At 38.8% G+C, this 19,152-nt stretch overlaps 1 protein-coding gene and 1 long non-coding RNA gene across 2 annotated transcripts in view; one reads left to right on the top strand and one right to left on the bottom strand.

Annotated features, from left to right (window-relative positions):
• Positions 1-1,706: 1,706 nt before the first annotated feature.
• Positions 1,707-13,472, bottom strand: LOC120478896 (uncharacterized). Its single transcript, XR_005622783.2, has 5 exons — positions 13,354-13,472; positions 9,819-9,914; positions 5,068-5,139; positions 4,863-4,979; positions 1,707-2,091 (listed from the first exon to the last, which is right to left on the bottom strand). It is a non-coding gene; the product is annotated as an uncharacterized LOC120478896 (long non-coding RNA).
• A 17-nt stretch (positions 13,473-13,489) lies between these two features.
• Positions 13,490-19,152, top strand: part of nyap2a (neuronal tyrosine-phosphorylated phosphoinositide-3-kinase adaptor 2a) — a 35,512-nt gene continuing 29,849 nt past the window's right edge. The window contains exon 1 of the mRNA XM_089121066.1: positions 13,490-13,686. Within this exon, the coding sequence (XP_088977192.1) occupies positions 13,490-13,686 (197 nt within the window). The remainder of the gene's footprint in view (positions 13,687-19,152) is intronic.

Raw genomic sequence — 19,152 nt, 5'->3', positions numbered from 1 at the left:
TTCTCCCCACCATTTACATAATGAGAAAATATAATTCCTGCAATGTAAAGACATCTGTGCTAAATTTATAGGCTAAGGGGGGAGGAAGGGTCGCTTTAACAGAAGAGGCATTTGGGGGTCAAGGGTGATTCATGACCTCTGTTTCAGTAGGCTACATATAACCAAGGCCAATTCTGTGCTTTTGATTCCCTGGAGAAATTCTCTACAGACTTCTCTTACAGAAGTCCTAGGTAAGCATGCGGCGTGCACAGTGCAAAAACTGCTTAATCTTTTGTTTGTATATAGGTAAATAGAACATTTCAAATCATGTCCATTACATTCAGCAGTGTATGTATGTGTGTGTTGGCAAGATATAGCATAATCAAGTAAGGGAGAAACAAAACATCTCCTCCTAATGTTGATGGCAGCAATTGTGGAACAGTATAATGAGCCATTTTGCTCAGGCATCTCTTGTGGTTTGATCCAGAAAGCCGGAGCCCCAGACCATGTTAAACAAATGGACATACTGTGGTTTAATGCATCTGTCAGAGTAAAGACAACAGTATTGAGCAAACAGAATCAGACTAACCAAGGAGACACTAAGCCCGATGCAATTCCCTCTCGAGATTCACTTACACTCTAATCGTTAGTCTGAACTGATTACTTCCTGGTCTTTAGTCTTATCTCATTACCCACATCGACAATTATGCAAAACATATTTCTTTTCCTTAAATGAATTGATTCTTTTACTTAGGAGGATGATCGTTCCTTTGATGGACTGTCCGAACAAAGATTAAAATGTGATATGGGTCGGTTGGATACACTGAAAGGCTAAAAGGTCAAATGTGAGCAAGAGAAGTGTTTGAATGGATTAGAGTAATCTCTTTCTGTTTCTTTCCACCCTCTCTCTCCCTCTTTAAATAAAGGCTGTCCATTAAACAGCGGTTGAGAATCCCCTTTGGGATGGTAGATGCAGATTTCACTAATAGAAAGCACACATGATTAATTTTTCAAGAAACTTCTGTTCGGTCCACACTCCACAGCTGCACTTCTCAGTGTCTCTTTGATTCAGCCATTGCAATATTCCTACGTTTTCTAATATTCCCAAGCGGCCATTATCTCCTGAGATTTAACAGCAGTGTGAGCAGTATCAGTGAACAATTTCCACACTAATGAATTATCAAAGTGTTCCCTCCAGTGCTTGAAATGAATTGAAGTTCAGCTGAAGTTCTCCAATCGGCTATCACAAAGCTAAAAATATGCGCCACAAATAAAATTTAAATTAAGCCTTTTAACTGTGACGGTTAAAAGCATTTCACACTATGCTTAACTCTTAACAGTGTTGTTATTGTTCACTAAAGCTAAAACTATTAAATAGTGTTTTTGTAAACTGAAATGCAATAAAAATTAAATTTGAATATTAGGTTAAAACCGTAAACGTAAATAAAAATTAGAAACTAACTGAAATAGCTACGTTTGTTGAATTACTAAAATTGCTAAAAAAAAAAAAATATATAGCTAAATAGAAATAGCCTATGACAAAAGCACAACAAAAATACAAAGACTTAAACAAAAATTATAATTGAAACTGAAAATATAAAAATGAATGCTTAATACATAGTATGTACAAAATACTAAAATAACATAGATTTAAAATGTATGCTGTTCTGTTTTGGTTTTGGATTTTACTCTTTTTTTTTTACTTTCTTTGTTAATTAGTACCCACACCTGTTCCTTTTTATCTTTGATTCCTTTGTGTACTTATGCCTGGTATTATGCCGGATCTTGTCAGATCCGACTTGGCCCCTCTCTCCCTTGGCTCCACCAAACACCACCACCCACCTCCACCGGGCTCCCGTATCCCTCATGCTCCACCTTGGTTAGACGTCGTTTTGCCTATTCCACGAATTTCTGAGCCGTCCACCTGTTCGGCTCCGTCTGGCTCCGCCTTCCTTACGGCTCCACCTCGGCTGCTGTGGCTCCCCTACAGCCTCCAGGACCATTGGTGTCTCTCCTGGTTCGTCCTCATCAGTTTGTCCTGGCTGTGCTCTGGGTCCACGCCTAGGCTACTCCTGCTCCTGGCTCCTTCCATCGTAATCACCGCCTTGGTATCTCCGCCAAAAATGCCAAAAACCTAAATATATATTTTTAAAAATTAAAATTAAAAATGTATTTTTGGTTCAATTATACATTTTAGAAACTTAAGCTCTGACCATTGGTTAAGATTGAATAAATAATAGGGCTGGGTTAAAAATGTAGATTTCTTAATTTTAATCGATTGTCATTTTGATGAATCAAAATACAGATTCTTAAATCCCAAATAGCCAATCTTTTAGTCCAAGCTGTTTTCAGTTGATGAATGAACCAAACTTTGTACTGTGCCCCCACCCAATAAATTGTAATAAGCATTGTTGTTACTTTTAATATAAAACAATTAAGCTTTCAAATTCAGTCAATTTTATTACGCAATTCAAAATATAAAAGGGGTTTTAGCACTCTTTCAAATCACGTGAATGGATCATCGATATCAAACCGAATTGAATTGAAATCAGGATTGAATCTAATTGCAAGCCTGTGAATCGAAATGAAATTGAATCGGGAATTTGTGTCAATACCCAGCCCTAATAAACGAGCAAGAAATCTGTCCCTCAATACAATTGCACTCACAGGAACAAAAAACAGAAACAGTTAAAAACAGAAAGTAAGGAAGAGAAGAGGGAATGTCCCTAGCATCTTCGCAGAAAGGTAGCAGTGATCTAAATGATCAATGTACAATCCAATCGCAATTTATATCTCAGTGCAATGGGTGGGTTAAGGTCAGCAGCCTATGATTTTATCTTAATATGTGAGCTATTTAATGCTATTACTGTACTGAATCAGTTTGAGGTGCTGTCCAGAAAGAAGAGAACTAAATCAATGGGGGAACACACTCTCTCTCCTTCCCCTATAGACACAAGAAAGAAAGATAGCAATGTGTATTAGGATGATCTATGGTAAAGCAGTGAGAGTGCACTGACCATAAACAATTCATTATGAGTGCAGAATGGCTGAGGAACAGATATCTGCCCAGACCAAGACACAGTTCAAATGTAAGCAAAAGAAATGATGAATGACAAAGGATGAGATCATCTATGTGGGATGAAGAACTGACTTTGCAATCGACCTGTGCGTGCATTTTATGTGTGCCATTGTGCACACACTCGGAAATAAATCAGACTGTCACCTTATGAAGCTCTCAAATGTAACACATGATTTTGGTTTGGGGGTCTATAGGTCTATCTATTGGTTTTATTATCCTTATTTTTCATATTCGTTGCAGCACCTCTCTTCCCAGTCTTCCAAAAATGCTCTGTTTAATTACAGTCTCTATAGACCTTATTCAAAGCAGCGCCATGACATGTATGAAAGCGAGGCTGTGAGTGATAGACTTACTGTGTTTTCAATGGCTGCTGTAAAAAGCTGAATGAAGCTCCTAGATCACTTATCATTTTTGCAGTGTTTTATCAGTAGAACAATCCAGAAACACATGAAATAACAGTGGTAAAACCAACTGAAGAGATGTATGTCTATTCCTCACAGTATCGCTTTCATTCCCGTAAAAAAACGGTAACGCTTCCTTTTACAGTCCTGTTACCCATGTACATATATGTACTTATTGTAGTAATTACAATTACTGGGTAATAACTAGGAACTAACCTTGAACCTACCCCTAACCCATGTACTTACCTTATATTAGCCAGGTAAGTACACTGTAAGTACTGTAAAAGGAAGCCGTACCAAAAAAATCAAAGATGGTACTGCTGTGAATAAGGTCTATAAAGCCCCTCCTTCTGAAAAGATCAGCTGGATTGGTGTGTTGTGATTGCTTTGAGTATGTTTTGGAAATGTCACGCCCCTTACCTTGCTTCTCAGGTTTAAACACACTTGGACATGGCGGCACAACACACTAACGCAACTTAACCAGACCTCGACCCTTTTATTTGCATAGTCTTGGGCAGAAATTATTTGAACGTGGAATATTTTGACGTCTACGCTCCTGAAGAAAACTCAAAGCTACAATGGAGGTGTTTCAGGGATTTCGGAAACAGCACTGTAACGGATTTTTGTATTTTCAACAGTATTTTACTGTAATATGTACAGTATAATACTCTTAAAATGTGCCAACAGTATAAAACTGTAAGTAGCCAAGAATTATGAGAAAAAATATGTGTTTACTACTGTAACTATTTTCTATTGTAAATCATTAAAAAAAAATCTGTAATAGGAAATCAATTCTAATACTGTAAATAAAAATACAGTAGCTGAATGAATACAATATACAGTATTATTATTCCTGTAAATTAAAATATGGTACTTGTACTGTAAATGAACAATACAGTACTCATATGGTAAATAGGAATACAGTATACAATTGTATTACTGTAAATGAAATTACAGTACTGGTACTGTAAATACGTTTACAGTAACTTACTGGCATCCCCACACTGTAAAATTTACAGCAACCTTTTTTAGAGTGAGTGCTTTTTGATATAAAGCTCTGAAAGCTGCAGACCGTTTTCATGTTTAAACAGCAACATTACACGTGAAATTTGGAAAATGTAAAAAAAAAAAATAGTGTGCAGTGAGCTTTGTGTATTTACTGTATTACTTGCAACGAAATTGCCCTTTAAAAGACTATATACTACTGTGCAGTTTTGTATTTGAAAAAAACCATTTAATTCAGGTTTTTCTCTTGCTCAGTCAGAGCAGAAAGATTCAAAATGTGTTGATAAGAGCTGAAAATAGCCTAATCCCTCTCTGTCCGTGAGCTTCACTCCTTCTCCTGCTGTACCAGCCAGAGGACAAACCAACACATCCTCCCTGCAGAAGGGATTAACACTCACAGGATATTTCAGGAGTTAAATCATTTGTGAGATTCATCCACATTCCTTTAGTAGTGTAAACACTCGCCAGCCCATGAGCTGAGAAAGGTGACGGGCTGCCGGCCATGTTCACTGCATCTGGAAGAAGAGGGGTTTGACATTAAATATTTACACTTTTAGTACTGTATGTGTTGCTATTTCGGGTTATTTGACTCATGTATCAAACCGTTGGTTTGTCCGTCCCTCCATCCATCAATCTGTCAGTTCATTTGTAGGCAATCTCCTCTAAAGTGTGTTTCTGCAAATTGCAAAAACAAACATTTCATCACAATAGAGCAATTTCACTTGAGCAAGAGTGACCTAATTACCATATTCAGATACTCAGTATACAACAGCACGATTTGTAACATGTTTTGAATCCTCACCACTCGCATACATTTATTTGATCAAAAATACAGGAAAAACAGTAACATTGAGCTCAAAATCAGCATGTTAGAAAGATTTCTAAGGATCATGTGATACTGAAGACTTCCAGATTTTCATCACATTTACATTGTACTAATGTTTCACAATACTACTGTTTTACTGTATTTTTTTTAATCAAATAAATGCATAATTTCTTTCAAAAACATTTAAAAACATGAATTATTCTAAGATAAAAAAAAATGACTAGTAGTGTACAGTATAAGGTAAGTGATCTTGTGTATGTTACAGGGTGTGTTTGTGTTGTATAACTCTGTTTTCTAATCTATTTTTTTTTCCCACAGTAAACGTGTTCACTGTGCTAAGGCTGAAGTCTTTGGATGAAGGTGTAGATGGATGGATGCGACAGCTCATCAAACCCCTGCAGGAGGCTCACTGCCTGAGCTTGGCATGACATCTGTCGAGGTATGTGACGGGGTGAATTATGTAATCTTGTATGTGTGTCTGTTCACTCTACAAGTATTTGGGCAATTTTTGTACAGGGAAATGTTGTGTACTTTTGTGTGTGTGTGTGTGTGTGTGTGTGTTTGTTAGAGAGAGAGCGATAGATCGATAGATCGATAGATAGATAGATAGATAGATAGATAGATAGATAGATAGATAGATAGATAGATAGATAGATAGATAGATAGATAGATAGATAGATAGATAGATAGATAGATAGATAGATAGATAGATAGATAGATAGAGTGAGTGAGAGAGAGATGTGCGCGTTGGAGAAAGAGAGATTTAATAATTCAGCAGTGTTATAATTGGCTCAGTCTCACCTCCGAAAATCAGCTCTGAATCACGCTATCTGTACAGAAAGTCGTTAAATCTGAAGCGCACTATTAAAGGAACAGTGCACCCAAGAAATTTGAAGTCATTCTAATCGTGTCATTTTAAACCCATTTATTATTATTTTTCTTCCATAGAACACACAAAATAGTATTTATTATCATTATTATTATTAACTGTGTTCCATTGAAAAAAACAAAAAAACATCACAGCATACAGATGTGGAACGATATGGTTTGACTTAATAATGGCAGAAATTGTATTTTATGGGATAAAGTCTTCCTTGCAACTAAAACCACACACTTCCCCTGTCTTTAATTGTTGGTTCATAATCAGGTACAATTAGTAGCACCGCCCTAAACTCACACCATTGGCAGAGAGCTGCCTCAGACTGTTGTGATTGGCCAAAATGTGCATGCGAGGCAGCAGTCAGGTTTTTCCATTGCTGTTTACAGAGCCTGTGTGATTTCTCCGGGCTACTATTTCAGTGATATCTGACAGCAGGGACATTTCATGTGTGGTGTTCAAAAATGAAATGCGCTTATTAAGAGGAATAAAAGTGCTGGTCAGTGCAGAACTTGCCACCACATTTCTAAGGTGTTCTTGGCTGTTTCTAGGTCTTTGAGGTTGCCTGTTGCTATGCCAATTTATTGGTGGTTGCCATGGTGGAGCCCTTGTCAAAAGACCCAATTCCTTATGGCCTATATCTGTGATATTTTTACCCGGCTCGGGTCCCTCTTTCTATATAACTATAATAGAGGGATGTAACTTTACAAATTCCCACTGACTCCAGCGCTGTTAAGTGATTGGCCTCTAGAGGCAATCCATTTTATTTAGTTCTATCACAGCCCATTAACTTATTTCTGTGATACCTAACCTCATTGAAAATACAATAAAATAATAAATAAATACATTTTATCATTTTATTTAAACACAATTCACAATACATATATATTTATATATAATAAACACTATATATATATATATATATATATATATATATGAAGAGTTCAGATGCAAAAGCCTCTAAATGCCATTTGAAATTTTCTTCTTTAATGATGACTTTTATCAAACTTGTATATTTAAGTTCAGTAATTTCACTTAAATAACAATTAATAGGTAATCATCATTGCCAATTAAGTGAAATTACTGAACTTAAATATACACGTTTGATAAAAATGATCATTCTAGAAGAAAATTTCAAATGGCACTTAGAGGCTTATATATATATATATTTTTTTTTGACAGAAATAATGGATGGATGGATAGATAATTTAAATATCATATCAGGATAATATTAGTTAAAAGCAACACATTTCATGTGGTGTTGTTGGAGGTTTGAGATTGGGAAACACTGACTTATGATATATCTGGATTTGGATCATTTGTTATTTGATCAATTTCAGTTTCATTTAACTCCTTTACAAGACAATTACTAACCCTAACTTTTTTCATCTCATATGTTTCTCTCTGTGTGTGTGCCTGTGACATGTACAGGAAGTGCGCTTGTACTGGAATAAGCTGACGTATAGTTCAGAACTGTACAATGTGCTCCTTCTATTGAAGAATTCTCAAGCAAGAAGTGTGTGTGAATACAATAGTCAACGTGGGAGTCTCGCTGCTCCATTTATCCGTGTGCGTTTTTTTATCTCCTGCCTTTACTCCTACGGCAGGTAAAGAAAGTGATGTTATCTCTATTCAGCTCCTAATGTCAGCTAGTTCTGAACACAAAAGAGACACATATCCAGTGCGTGTTTGTGTGTACAGTGTGCGTTATAATGTCATGGGACGAGTTTTCCCAGATGGACATTCATTCCATACACAGAAACCAACACACACATCTACACTGGTCCACACACTGATAAACTACTGGTACACTGAGACAAACAAAAGACAGGAAGAAAGAACAGATGACAAAAATTAGAGAATGAGGAGAGGAGAGGCAAGCAAAGATATAAAGTGTACCGACACAACATCAAAATATTACTAAAGCAAAGCTATAGTATTTTAGGGCATATTTTATAGCCATGTTGTTTACTGTGCCCGTGGGTTGTGGTTAAAGCAACCCCCCTCTGTTTGACCAATGGCAGAATCAGAAAACCTGTTTGAAAACAGCCATTATTTTAAGTGCAGAAATGACATCATCATTAAACACCAAAACACAAATACATAAACCCATATTTGACTGCCTTTTGAGTGTTTTGCATCACACAGTGTAGTTGCCCTGGTGATAACATTGTAAGGGCAGAGGTCATGTCCTCAAGAGAGGATTGCCACACACACAACCATTCTAACTCGCTCTCTTTCTTTCAGAACCATGGACAGCTCTAAGCGAGCAATACGATTGGCTGAGAGACACATGGGCTGCAGAGAAAGAGAGAAAGAGAGAGAGAAGCTCACCAGGGGATGGAGTGAGTAAGCAGTGAGGGTTGGAGAGAGCTGGAGGGAAGGAGATCAGAGAGAAAAAAAGGATAGAAGAACTTCAAGAAAAGACAGATGCTATAGCTCTTCTCTTTGCCTACTAACGCCTGAGCTGGGTTCATGGCTGCGTGTGTGTGACGCGTATGTGTGTGACGGCAACCGCGGCAGCAGCAGGGGAGGACGGATCAAAGAGATTGTAGGACACGATGCATTTAGCAGCCTAACGTCTCTACGCACACACTGCAGCCGGCAAAAGGAGAACACGCTCATACTACGCGCATCTGCACGCAGCCCACCCCACACACACACACACACACCACGCGTGTGTGGGGACAGCGCAGATGAAGCAACCACCAAAGGGAGGTGCGGATCATTCCAGAAGCGTTTGGTAGAGGAGGGGACAGCGTTGGTGGCCGTAGCCCAGCAGGAGCGGTCGTAGGTGGGCAAGGGTCGGACAGTTTTCTTCAGAGCTCTGGAAACCCCAAAGATGGACATGTCCTTCATCGCTCTCTTCCTCACGGCAGTGTCTGCTTCCACCGAGCCGCGTCGCTGTCGCCGGGCTTGTCTGTCAGCCGTGTGCGTGTCCGCAGGGGGATTCGATAACGTGCGGTGTTGAGAAACGCACACACAGAACACACCTGGAGATCAGCTGTTCCGATTCACTGATACCGTGAGTGTAACCATGTGTGTGTCTCCATCCAGATGTTTGGGGTTTTTTTTCATATTGACATCTTGTATTTTTCCTTATCTTCATCAGTTCTTCATCGTCCATGTGACAGAAAGAGTCAAACGGATTGTTTGGCATCCAAATCACCATATTACCCACAATTCCCATCAACATTTTCAGATTCATTCATTCATGATTCAAGCTCTTTTTTTGGCATCTGTACAGCTTGAGATCCATCAAGATGAAATTACTAAATGATGTTATTTACTCGCCCTCATTTCATTTCAAACCTATTTGACTTGTGGAACATAAATGAGGATATTCTGAATGTGAAAAATGACCAGTGTTTTTGGTGCATACAAAGATTTCTTCAGTAAGTATAGTCAAAAAGGTTTGGAATGACATTATTTTTTGGTGAGCTATCCCAAATGAGAGTGTGTCTTGTGAAAATCGCTACATCTGATTGGTTATTGGTGTATTTTCATGGTTCCAGTGACTGTCTTGTGTATTAATGGTTCTGGATCTACTCACATTTGGCCTGTTGTGTGTGTTTGAAGGCTATTTCTATGCCTCAGATATGAATTGGCATGAATTACAGATTAATGAAATGAATGCTAAACTCTACTCACCGAGATCCATTGATGTGGTGCTGTGGTCTCGCTGACCTATTTTGTGCATGTGTGTGTGCTAGCCATGGGAATATGGCATCTTGCCACCTCATCACTCTGAAAAAAGAGACTTATTATTAGATGTTTTATTAAAATCCATACAATCACATACACAAATGGTTATAAAACATAATCCTAAAAGCATGATCCATCTGCAGCAAACATCTACGGAGTAGAGGAGAAGAATATCGTGTTTCATGCTTTCGGCATTACATCAGACACACGCACACACACATGGTAGGGATATCACGCCTGCCAGTGTAAAGCGGAACTAATGCATCTTCAGCACAGAATTAGCTTCCCAGCTTCCTGCATTATGTCAGCACACTAGGATACTGTTGCCTGGAAACCCAGTTCCTTCTCCTCACATTCCATTTATAGAATACAGCTGTGTGTCCCTGTGTAAGTAAAAGTGTTTATGGTGGCAACTACGGGCATGTGCACGTGCGTGCGTGCGTTTATGTGTGTGGAAGAAGTTTAATGGAGGAAAGGCCGATGAGTAAGTGGGATTGTGACTTAGGAAGGGGATGGAGAGAGAGGGAGACAATCTGAGATCAGAGTCTATATTAAGACATCCTGAATAATACAACAGAGAACACAGCACTGGATGACTGATCTTCACAAAGTTGTAAAAATAAACTCTCTCTCTCACACACACAACCACAGGCTGAAAATTATTTATCTCAATGTATAGTGTACAGTGTGCGAGAGCATGTAAAAGAAAAAAAATAAAACAGTAGGATGAAATAAGACCTGTAAGTGGCACATAATGTTGGGCCAGATGTTACCACTGTTTGCATGTAATGTTAAGTGACTGACTGATCGTACTAGTCTTAACCGGTTTATTTACTTTGTGGGCAGAATTGCCCGATGAAGTTAGTGATGAGTAGACGGATGGATGGATGGATGGATGGATGGATTGACTTAACAATAGATAGATGGATGGATGGCCGGATGGATGGATGATGAAGGGATGGATTTACTGAATAATAGATGGATGGATGGATGGATGGAGGGATGGATTGACTGAACAATAGATGGATGGATGATAGAGGGATGAATTGACTGAACAATAGATGGATGGAGGATGAAGGGATGGATTTACTGAATAATAGATAGATGGATGGATGGGTGGATGAATAGAGGGATGATGGATGGATTGACTGAACAATAGATGGATGGATGGATGGATGATGGAGGGATGGATTGATTGAAAAATAGATGAATGGAGGAATAGATGGAGGTATAGATGGATGGATGGATGGATTGACTGAACGATAGGTGGAGGGATGGATTTACTGAATAATAGATGGATGGATGGATGGATGGAGGGATGGATGGATTGACTGAACAATAGATGGATGGATGATAGAGGGATGAATTGACTGAACAATAGATGGATGGAGGATGAAGGGATGGATTGACTGAATAATAGATAGATGGATGGATGGGTGGATGAATAGAGGGATGATGGATGGATTGACTGAACAATAGATGATGGATGATGGAGGGATGGATTGATTGAACAATAGATGAATGGAGGAATAGATGGAGGTATAGATGGATGGATGGATGGATGGATTGACTGAACGATAGGTGGAGGGATGGATTTCCTGAATAATAGATGGATGGATGGATGGATGGAGGGATGGATGGATTGACTGAACAATAGATTGATGGATGATAGAGGGATGAATTGACTGAACAATAGATAAATGGAGGATGAAGGGATGGATTGACTTAATAATAGATGGATGGATGGATGGATGGAGGGATGGATTGACTGAACAATAGATGGATGGATGATAGAGGGATGAATTGACTGAACAATAGATGGATGGAGGATGAAGGGATGGATTTACTGAATAATAGATAGATGGATGGATGGGTGGATGAATAGAGGGATGATGGATGGATTGACTGAACAATAGATGGATGGATGGATGGATGATGGAGGGATGGATTGATTGAAAAATAGATGAATGGAGGAATAGATGGAGGTATAGATGGATGGATGGATGGATTGACTGAACGATAGGTGGAGGGATGGATTTACTGAATAATAGATGGATGGATGGATGGATGGAGGGATGGATGGATTGACTGAACAATAGATGGATGGATGATAGAGGGATGAATTGACTGAACAATAGATGGATGGAGGATGAAGGGATGGATTGACTGAATAATAGATAGATGGATGGATGGGTGGATGAATAGAGGGATGATGGATGGATTGACTGAACAATAGATGGATGGATGGATGGATGATGGAGGGATGGATTGATTGAACAATAGATGAATGGAGGAATAGATGGAGGTATAGATGGATGGATGGATGGATGGATTGACTGAACGATAGGTGGAGGGATGGATTTCCTGAATAATAGATGGATGGATGGATGGAGGGATGGATGGATTGACTGAACAATAGATTGATGGATGATAGAGGGATGAATTGACTGAACAATAGATAAATGGAGGATGAAGGGATGGATTGACTTAATAATAGATAGATAGATGGATGGGTGGATGAATAGAGGGATGATGGATGGATTGACTGAACAATAGATGGATGGATGATGGAGGGATGGATTGATTAAACAATAGATCGATCAACATCAAACAATAGATAGAATAGATGGAGATATAGATGGACGGATGGATTGACTGAACGATAGATGGAGGCATGGATGGATTGTCTGAACAATAGACTGATGTAGACTAATGTAGGGTTAGATGGAGGTATACATATGCATGGATGGATGGATGGATGGATGGATAGATGGAGGTATATATGGATGGAAAGATGAATTGACTGAACGATAGATGGAGGGATTGATGGATTGACTGAACAATAGATGGATGCAGGGATAGATGGAGGTATATATGGATGGATTGACTGAACAATAGATGGATGGATAATGGATGGAGGGATAGATGGAGGTATAGATGGATTGACTGGACAATAGATGGATGGATAATGGATGGAGGATCGATGGAAGTATAGATAGATTGATGTATGGATTGACTGAAGAATAGATGGATGGAGGGATAGATGGAGGTATAGATGGATGGATGGGTGGATGGATGGAGGGAGGGATAGATGGAGGTATAGATGGATGGATAAATGAATGGATTGACCTAAAAATAGATGGATAGAGGGATACATGGAGGTATAGATGATGGATGGATAGATGGAGGTATGGATGGATGATTGACTGAACGATAGATTGATAGATATATAGATAGATAGATAGATAGATAGATATATAGATAGATAAGCTGTATAATAATTATATATATATATATGTGTGTGTGTGTGTGTATGTGTGTGTGTGTGTTATATCTTCATTTAGATAGCTATGTAAACATGTGTGTTAAACATGCTTTCTCTTGCCCTAGGATAACAAATTCCCCAGAGAACATATGCTAGTGGGTGTGTGTGTGTGTGTGTGTGTGTGTGTGTGCGCGTGTGTGTGCGCATATGTCCCACCTGTACCTCTGAAGTTCATTGTGTTTTTATATAAAGAACAAGCTCTCAGGACGACAGTATGGCATTGTGTGTGAGACACTCATGTCTCTCTCTCTCTTTATCTGTCTTTCAGGCAGTCTCTCTGCTGTGCTGAAGGATGGATTCAGGGGAAGACGAGTGCACCCGTTTCCTACAGTACGTGGAGGACAGTGGTCTGAGGGCGTATGACGAGCTGGTTATCCAGAACGCCTCCGACATCGCTCGAGAGAGCGACCGCGTCCGCAACCACACACAATGGACATACCTACAGGAAAAAAACCAGAAGAAGAGACGGCAGGAGGAAGCTATCAAGAGGTACACACTCATGGCTAGAGATAGACTGATATAAATGTTAATATTGCACATAATTAATGCTATTGGCTATCACTCTTGTACATACTTAGGGATTTGAACAAACCTCCTGAATCAATATATATAATTAAGATTGCAGATTTATCATTTTCACCTAGTAAACAATAAAATAGACCGAAAAGCACATTAAAGGGTAATAAGGAACTAGAATATCATGGAGACCTGGCAACAACCCAGAACACCCTTAGCAACCACCCTGAATGCATTTTAACCTGTTGTCCGACATGCATATATGCTAACTTTTTTATTTGATATATTAAATGAACATGGTTAATTAATTTTATATATTATATATTACAATTTCTTTATTTGTTTATTTTTTGTGAAGACAGAAGTGATGTTCTGTATTTCAGAACTATAAACCAATCAATAAAATATATTAGAGTTAGATTATTTAGAAAGTATTAACAATAATAATTGATTAATTACATTTTTTACATTAATTACAAATACATTGCACCTCGACATCATGTCGGTGAGTTTCTTAATGAACAAGCACCACACACAATTTCTTAAGAAAATGTAAACGTCTAGTTAATATTAATGCCACTAGTATGTTCTCTTTAACATTTGTTAGTCAGTCACATGAGCAGAGAGAGAGAGAGAGAAAACGAGAGAGGCAGGGAGATAAAGGTCACTGGTCCTGAGCTCATAAAGTCGATGAGGAAATAGCTGGATATTAGAGAGGCAAACACAGAGTCAATGAAAACCTTTGGCCATTACGGTGTGTGTGTGTGTGTGTGTGTGTGTGTGTGTCTGTGAAAAAGGAGCGACAGAGAGTAATTTAGAACAGACATTTCAGCCAATCTAATAAAAGACAGACACAAAAGGATGCTCTGATTTATCTAACAGCGGCCCGAGGTGTGAGTTTGTGTGTGTAATTATATTCCACTGCATTTGTATTCTCCTTTATTGCTGTTTTGTCTTCTGTGTAGCTAAATTTGGATCCACAAAATGCTGTATGCAACCCATTTTACTTCAGTAGTGATGTATTTCAGAGGGTAAAAGTTTATTAATAAATTATATTAACTGATATTCAAAATATATATATAAGTCTAATTATACACAGCAAATCTCGGCTGCATGATTGTTTATATCGTCACAAAATGTAAACTGTATTATCACATGGCTCTTATTGTATCCAGCTTTATTGACATATACTGTATATAGTATATTCACATAGTATATTCACAATATAATCTGCCTAACAGCCTGATTTTTGGGATATAAATTGGATATAAAAGTATGCTCAAGCATATCTCAACTGCTTGATTGCTTGTATCATCGCAAAATTTAAACTATATTATAATATCAATAAATGTGACCATAAGTAGGGGGTGGCCATTATGACCAAAATACGTATATAGTCATTTTATTTCACGATAACTATATATAGCCTATTCACAATTTTTTCAATGATTTTTGATACCATTGAAATTTCATAAATCTCTAACTTCAATGTCACTAATACTAAACTAATACTAGCTTAACTAACATACCAGTAAGTAAAAAAAAAAAAACTTACAAAAGGCAAGTAAACAGTCAATAGGACAAAAAATTACATAGAACTGCAATGGATTTTAACACCTGTGTGTGTGTATTTGACCGTCGCGTCAAAAACAACTCGATACTTGTACGCTGTATGAGCAGCGGCTTTATGTGTGTGCATTTCAGGTGTGTGCGCTCCGAAACATATCCCGAAATAAGTTCTCTTTTGCTGTTAATTGCGCTTGAATGGTTTAAAATCACTTTTTTCTAAACCACAAGGCTTAAAAATGCATTTAAATGATAAGCTTTCGTGACGGCGAACAGCACGGGAACGTCACGTCTGCGCAACCCCGATAGAGACTATGGTCTGAAATCTCACCCATAATAAGGCATGAAGATATTAAGATATTATAACAACATCATGAAACAAGCACTATTTAATTTGACTTGACTTTCATTTCACATTCCTTTACTCTCCCTGCCTGCTTCATTCCACTTTTATCCTTCCGCTCTTTCTCTTTATCAGCAACTTGTCCTCTCAACCCCCTCATTTTCCCCTTTAACCCTACATTTCCTCCTGTTTGTACTACCCTGTAATCGAACCTCAGACTCTTTCCTCCTCTTTAGCATCTCTCTGAGAGGTCTGAGTGGTTGCCATCTTTTCATACAGCTTGGGTCCTCTTACAACAGTAATGGGGCGTAAGTGGGGTGTTCTTCATGAGGAGAGGAGGTCAATGACACACACACACACACACTGAGTGATCTAGTTCATCTGTGGTTTGTCTCTCTCTTGGAATGTTTTAGTGAGATTAAACAATCAGGATTACAGAATGCAGATGCAATTTCATTAATATAACTCATTAAAGAGGATCAGAACACACACATATAAACACTGAAAGTGGGAGGGCCTAAAGTCACACCTCCTTTGACTGGAGAGGGAAAAAACAGGGTCTGTCACCATGGAGACAGAGGGGTGAGTTTCTATGGCAACAGTGGGCTTGGTCCTCGTCTCCCTCTCGTCTCTAAATTTAGACTGCCGGCCCCTGAGGACACATGCACATGCTCGCTTGAAACACACAACAAAAAGCAGGTTTGTATGTGTCACTCAACTGTTATCACACACATAGAGAAACCCATTCATGACGCACAATGGAATATCTGAATCTGATGACCTTAAGGGACCTACATAATACCATAAATCCTGTTATAACTCATCTCACTCTCTTATATGAGAGTGTGCATGTTGATGTGGCTTAAAATGAATTTGAATATGATTGGATTGGGAAATTAATATGAATTTAAATACACAAATATTCTATAGACACACCTAAGAATGTTTCTCTATAAGCAAACAATGTCTATGTATTGTGAGTTTTTATATACCATACTTCAATTAAGACAGGCAAACTTTCTTTGTTGTGGTGTTAAAACAGGTTGGTGAATCTCACAAAGAAATGTCCAGGTTAAATTTCGCCCTGAAAATAAGAAATGATTATACATTAAAAAAGAAATTAAGTGTATTTTAGTATAATTAAGCTTTTTCCCAATGTCACTTTATTTTCATAACATTATACATTTTTAAATCATTACAGTAATGAAAATGTTCATTTTGTAAACTCTAATAATAAAAAATAAAAATAATAATAAAGGCGAGTTGAACTGAACCCAATGTTCAAGTTTTGTTAAATAAATCTGATCAAAACAAATGCAAAATAAACAAAGACTTGACTTAAACCATGAACTAAACTTGAACAAATATGTTCACAAAAAAAGAAGATACAGAAACAAAGCTAGACAATGGGAATATGAGGGCTATATATTTATATATACACACTCAACTAAAGGATCAACACTATACTAATACTGTGTTTGACCCCTTTCACCTTCAGAACTGCCTTAATTCTACGTGCATTGATTCAACAAGGTGCTGAACGCATTCTTTAGAAATGTTGGCCCATGTTGATAGGATAGCATCTTGCAGTTGATGGAGATTTGTGGGATGCACATCCAGAGCAAAAAAACTCCAGTTCCACCACATCCCAAAGATGCTCTATTGGGTTGAGATCAGGTGACTGTGGGGGCCAATTTAGTACAGTGAACTCATTGTCATGTTCAAAAAAACCAATTTGAAATGATTTGAGCTTTGTGACATGGTGCATTATCCTGCTGGAAGTAGCCATCAGAGGATGGGTACATGGTGCCCATAAAGGGATGGACATGGTCAGAAACAATGCTCAGGTAGGCCGTGGCATTTAAACGATGCCCAATTGATACTAAGGAGCCTAAAGTATGCCAAGAAAACATCCCCCACACCATTACACCTCCACCACCAGCCTGCACAGTGGTAACAAGGCATGATGGATCCATGTTCTCATTCTGTTTACGCCAAATTCTGACTCTACCATCTGAATATCTCAACAGAAATCGAGACTCATCAGACCAGGCAACATTTTTCCAGTCTTCAACTGTCCAATTTTGATGAGCTCTTGCAAATTGTAGCCTCTTTTTCCTTTTTGTAGTGGAGATGAGTGGTACCCGGTGGGGTCTTCTACTGTTGTAGCCCATCCGCCTCAAGGTTGTGCGTGTTGTGGCTTCACAAATGCTTTGCTGCATACCTCGGTTGTAACGAGTGGTTATTTCAGTCAAAGTTGCTCTTCTATCAGCTTGAATCAGTCGGCCCATTCTCCTCTGACCTCTAGCATCAATAAGGCATTTTCGCCCACAGGACTGCCGCATACTGGATGTTTTTCCCTTTTCACGCCATTCTTTGTAAACCCTAGAAATGGTTGTGCGTGAAAATCCCAGTAACTGAGCAGATTGTGAAATGCTCATACCGGTCCGTCTGGCACCAACAACCATGCCACGCTCAAAATTGCTTAAATCGCCTTTCTTTCCCATTCTGGCATTCAGTTTGGAGTTCAGGAGATTGTCTTGACCAGGACCACACCCCTAAATGCATTGAAGCAACTGCCATGTGATTGGTTGATTAGATAATTGCATTAACGAGAAATTGAACAGGTCTTCCTAATAATCCTTTAGGTGACTGAACATCGACTAATGACTTAAGACACACCTAAAAGCAATGAATAATAAGCCAATGACACAACTGGAAAAACCATTCAAAACATAACAGATAAACCAATTAAGGGCAGCACATGACATGATCACTTGAGGAACAAGAGAATCACATGACATGACAAGAAAACATCAACAAAACCAAAACTAAGGGATGCCTCAGACAGCCAAACAAAACACAAAAAGTCCAGAGGGTGGCGGAGCAGATGAGGTCCAGGGGGAGGAATGGAGGGCCAGGCCCATGTCTGGAAGATGGGGTGAAGGACCAAAACATGGAAGATCAGGTGGTCATGGTGAGGCCAGTGGAGATGGAAACCATCAGAGCGGTGCTGGTGGAACAAGAATTGGGCAAATCCTTCTAGCCATGACATGGGGCAGTCCGTGGCCTCCATGGGCATTACATGGCAGGAAGAGCATTCACAAGCGGTTGTCTACCTGATGCACTGTGGATAATGGGATGACTTCTGGGACCACCAGACTTGAACTTGGGACCACTGGACTAGACCTACTCGCCGCTCGCACTGACCTCAGTTTTGGATCCATAACACCAGAGGTTACTCTTGTCCACCCTGGGTTAGATCCAGTGACGCTGGTGCTTGGGACTACTAGCCTAGTCTTCTACTAGTAATAGCCAATGGTCTTTATTGGCTGCCCTCAAACAACGGCTATTTTGACCTGCCCTAAATCACTATAGCATTGTGTTGTGTACATGTCGAGAAGACAATGTTTTCTGCTCTGGTGAGGAATTACAGTTGTAACATCTCATAATTTACGACAAATTGAGTAGCATATCACTAAGAAACGTCCAGCTCAAGTAAGTCGTCCTTATATTTTATTTTGGGATAA

Source organism: Pimephales promelas, chromosome 16, assembly GCF_988280905.1.
Source record: "Pimephales promelas chromosome 16, fPimPro1.hap1.1, whole genome shotgun sequence".
Lineage (NCBI taxonomy): Eukaryota > Metazoa > Chordata > Actinopteri > Cypriniformes > Leuciscidae > Pimephales > Pimephales promelas.
Note: the sequence above shows the minus strand (reverse complement) of the source record. Positions and strands in the feature narration are given on the sequence as shown.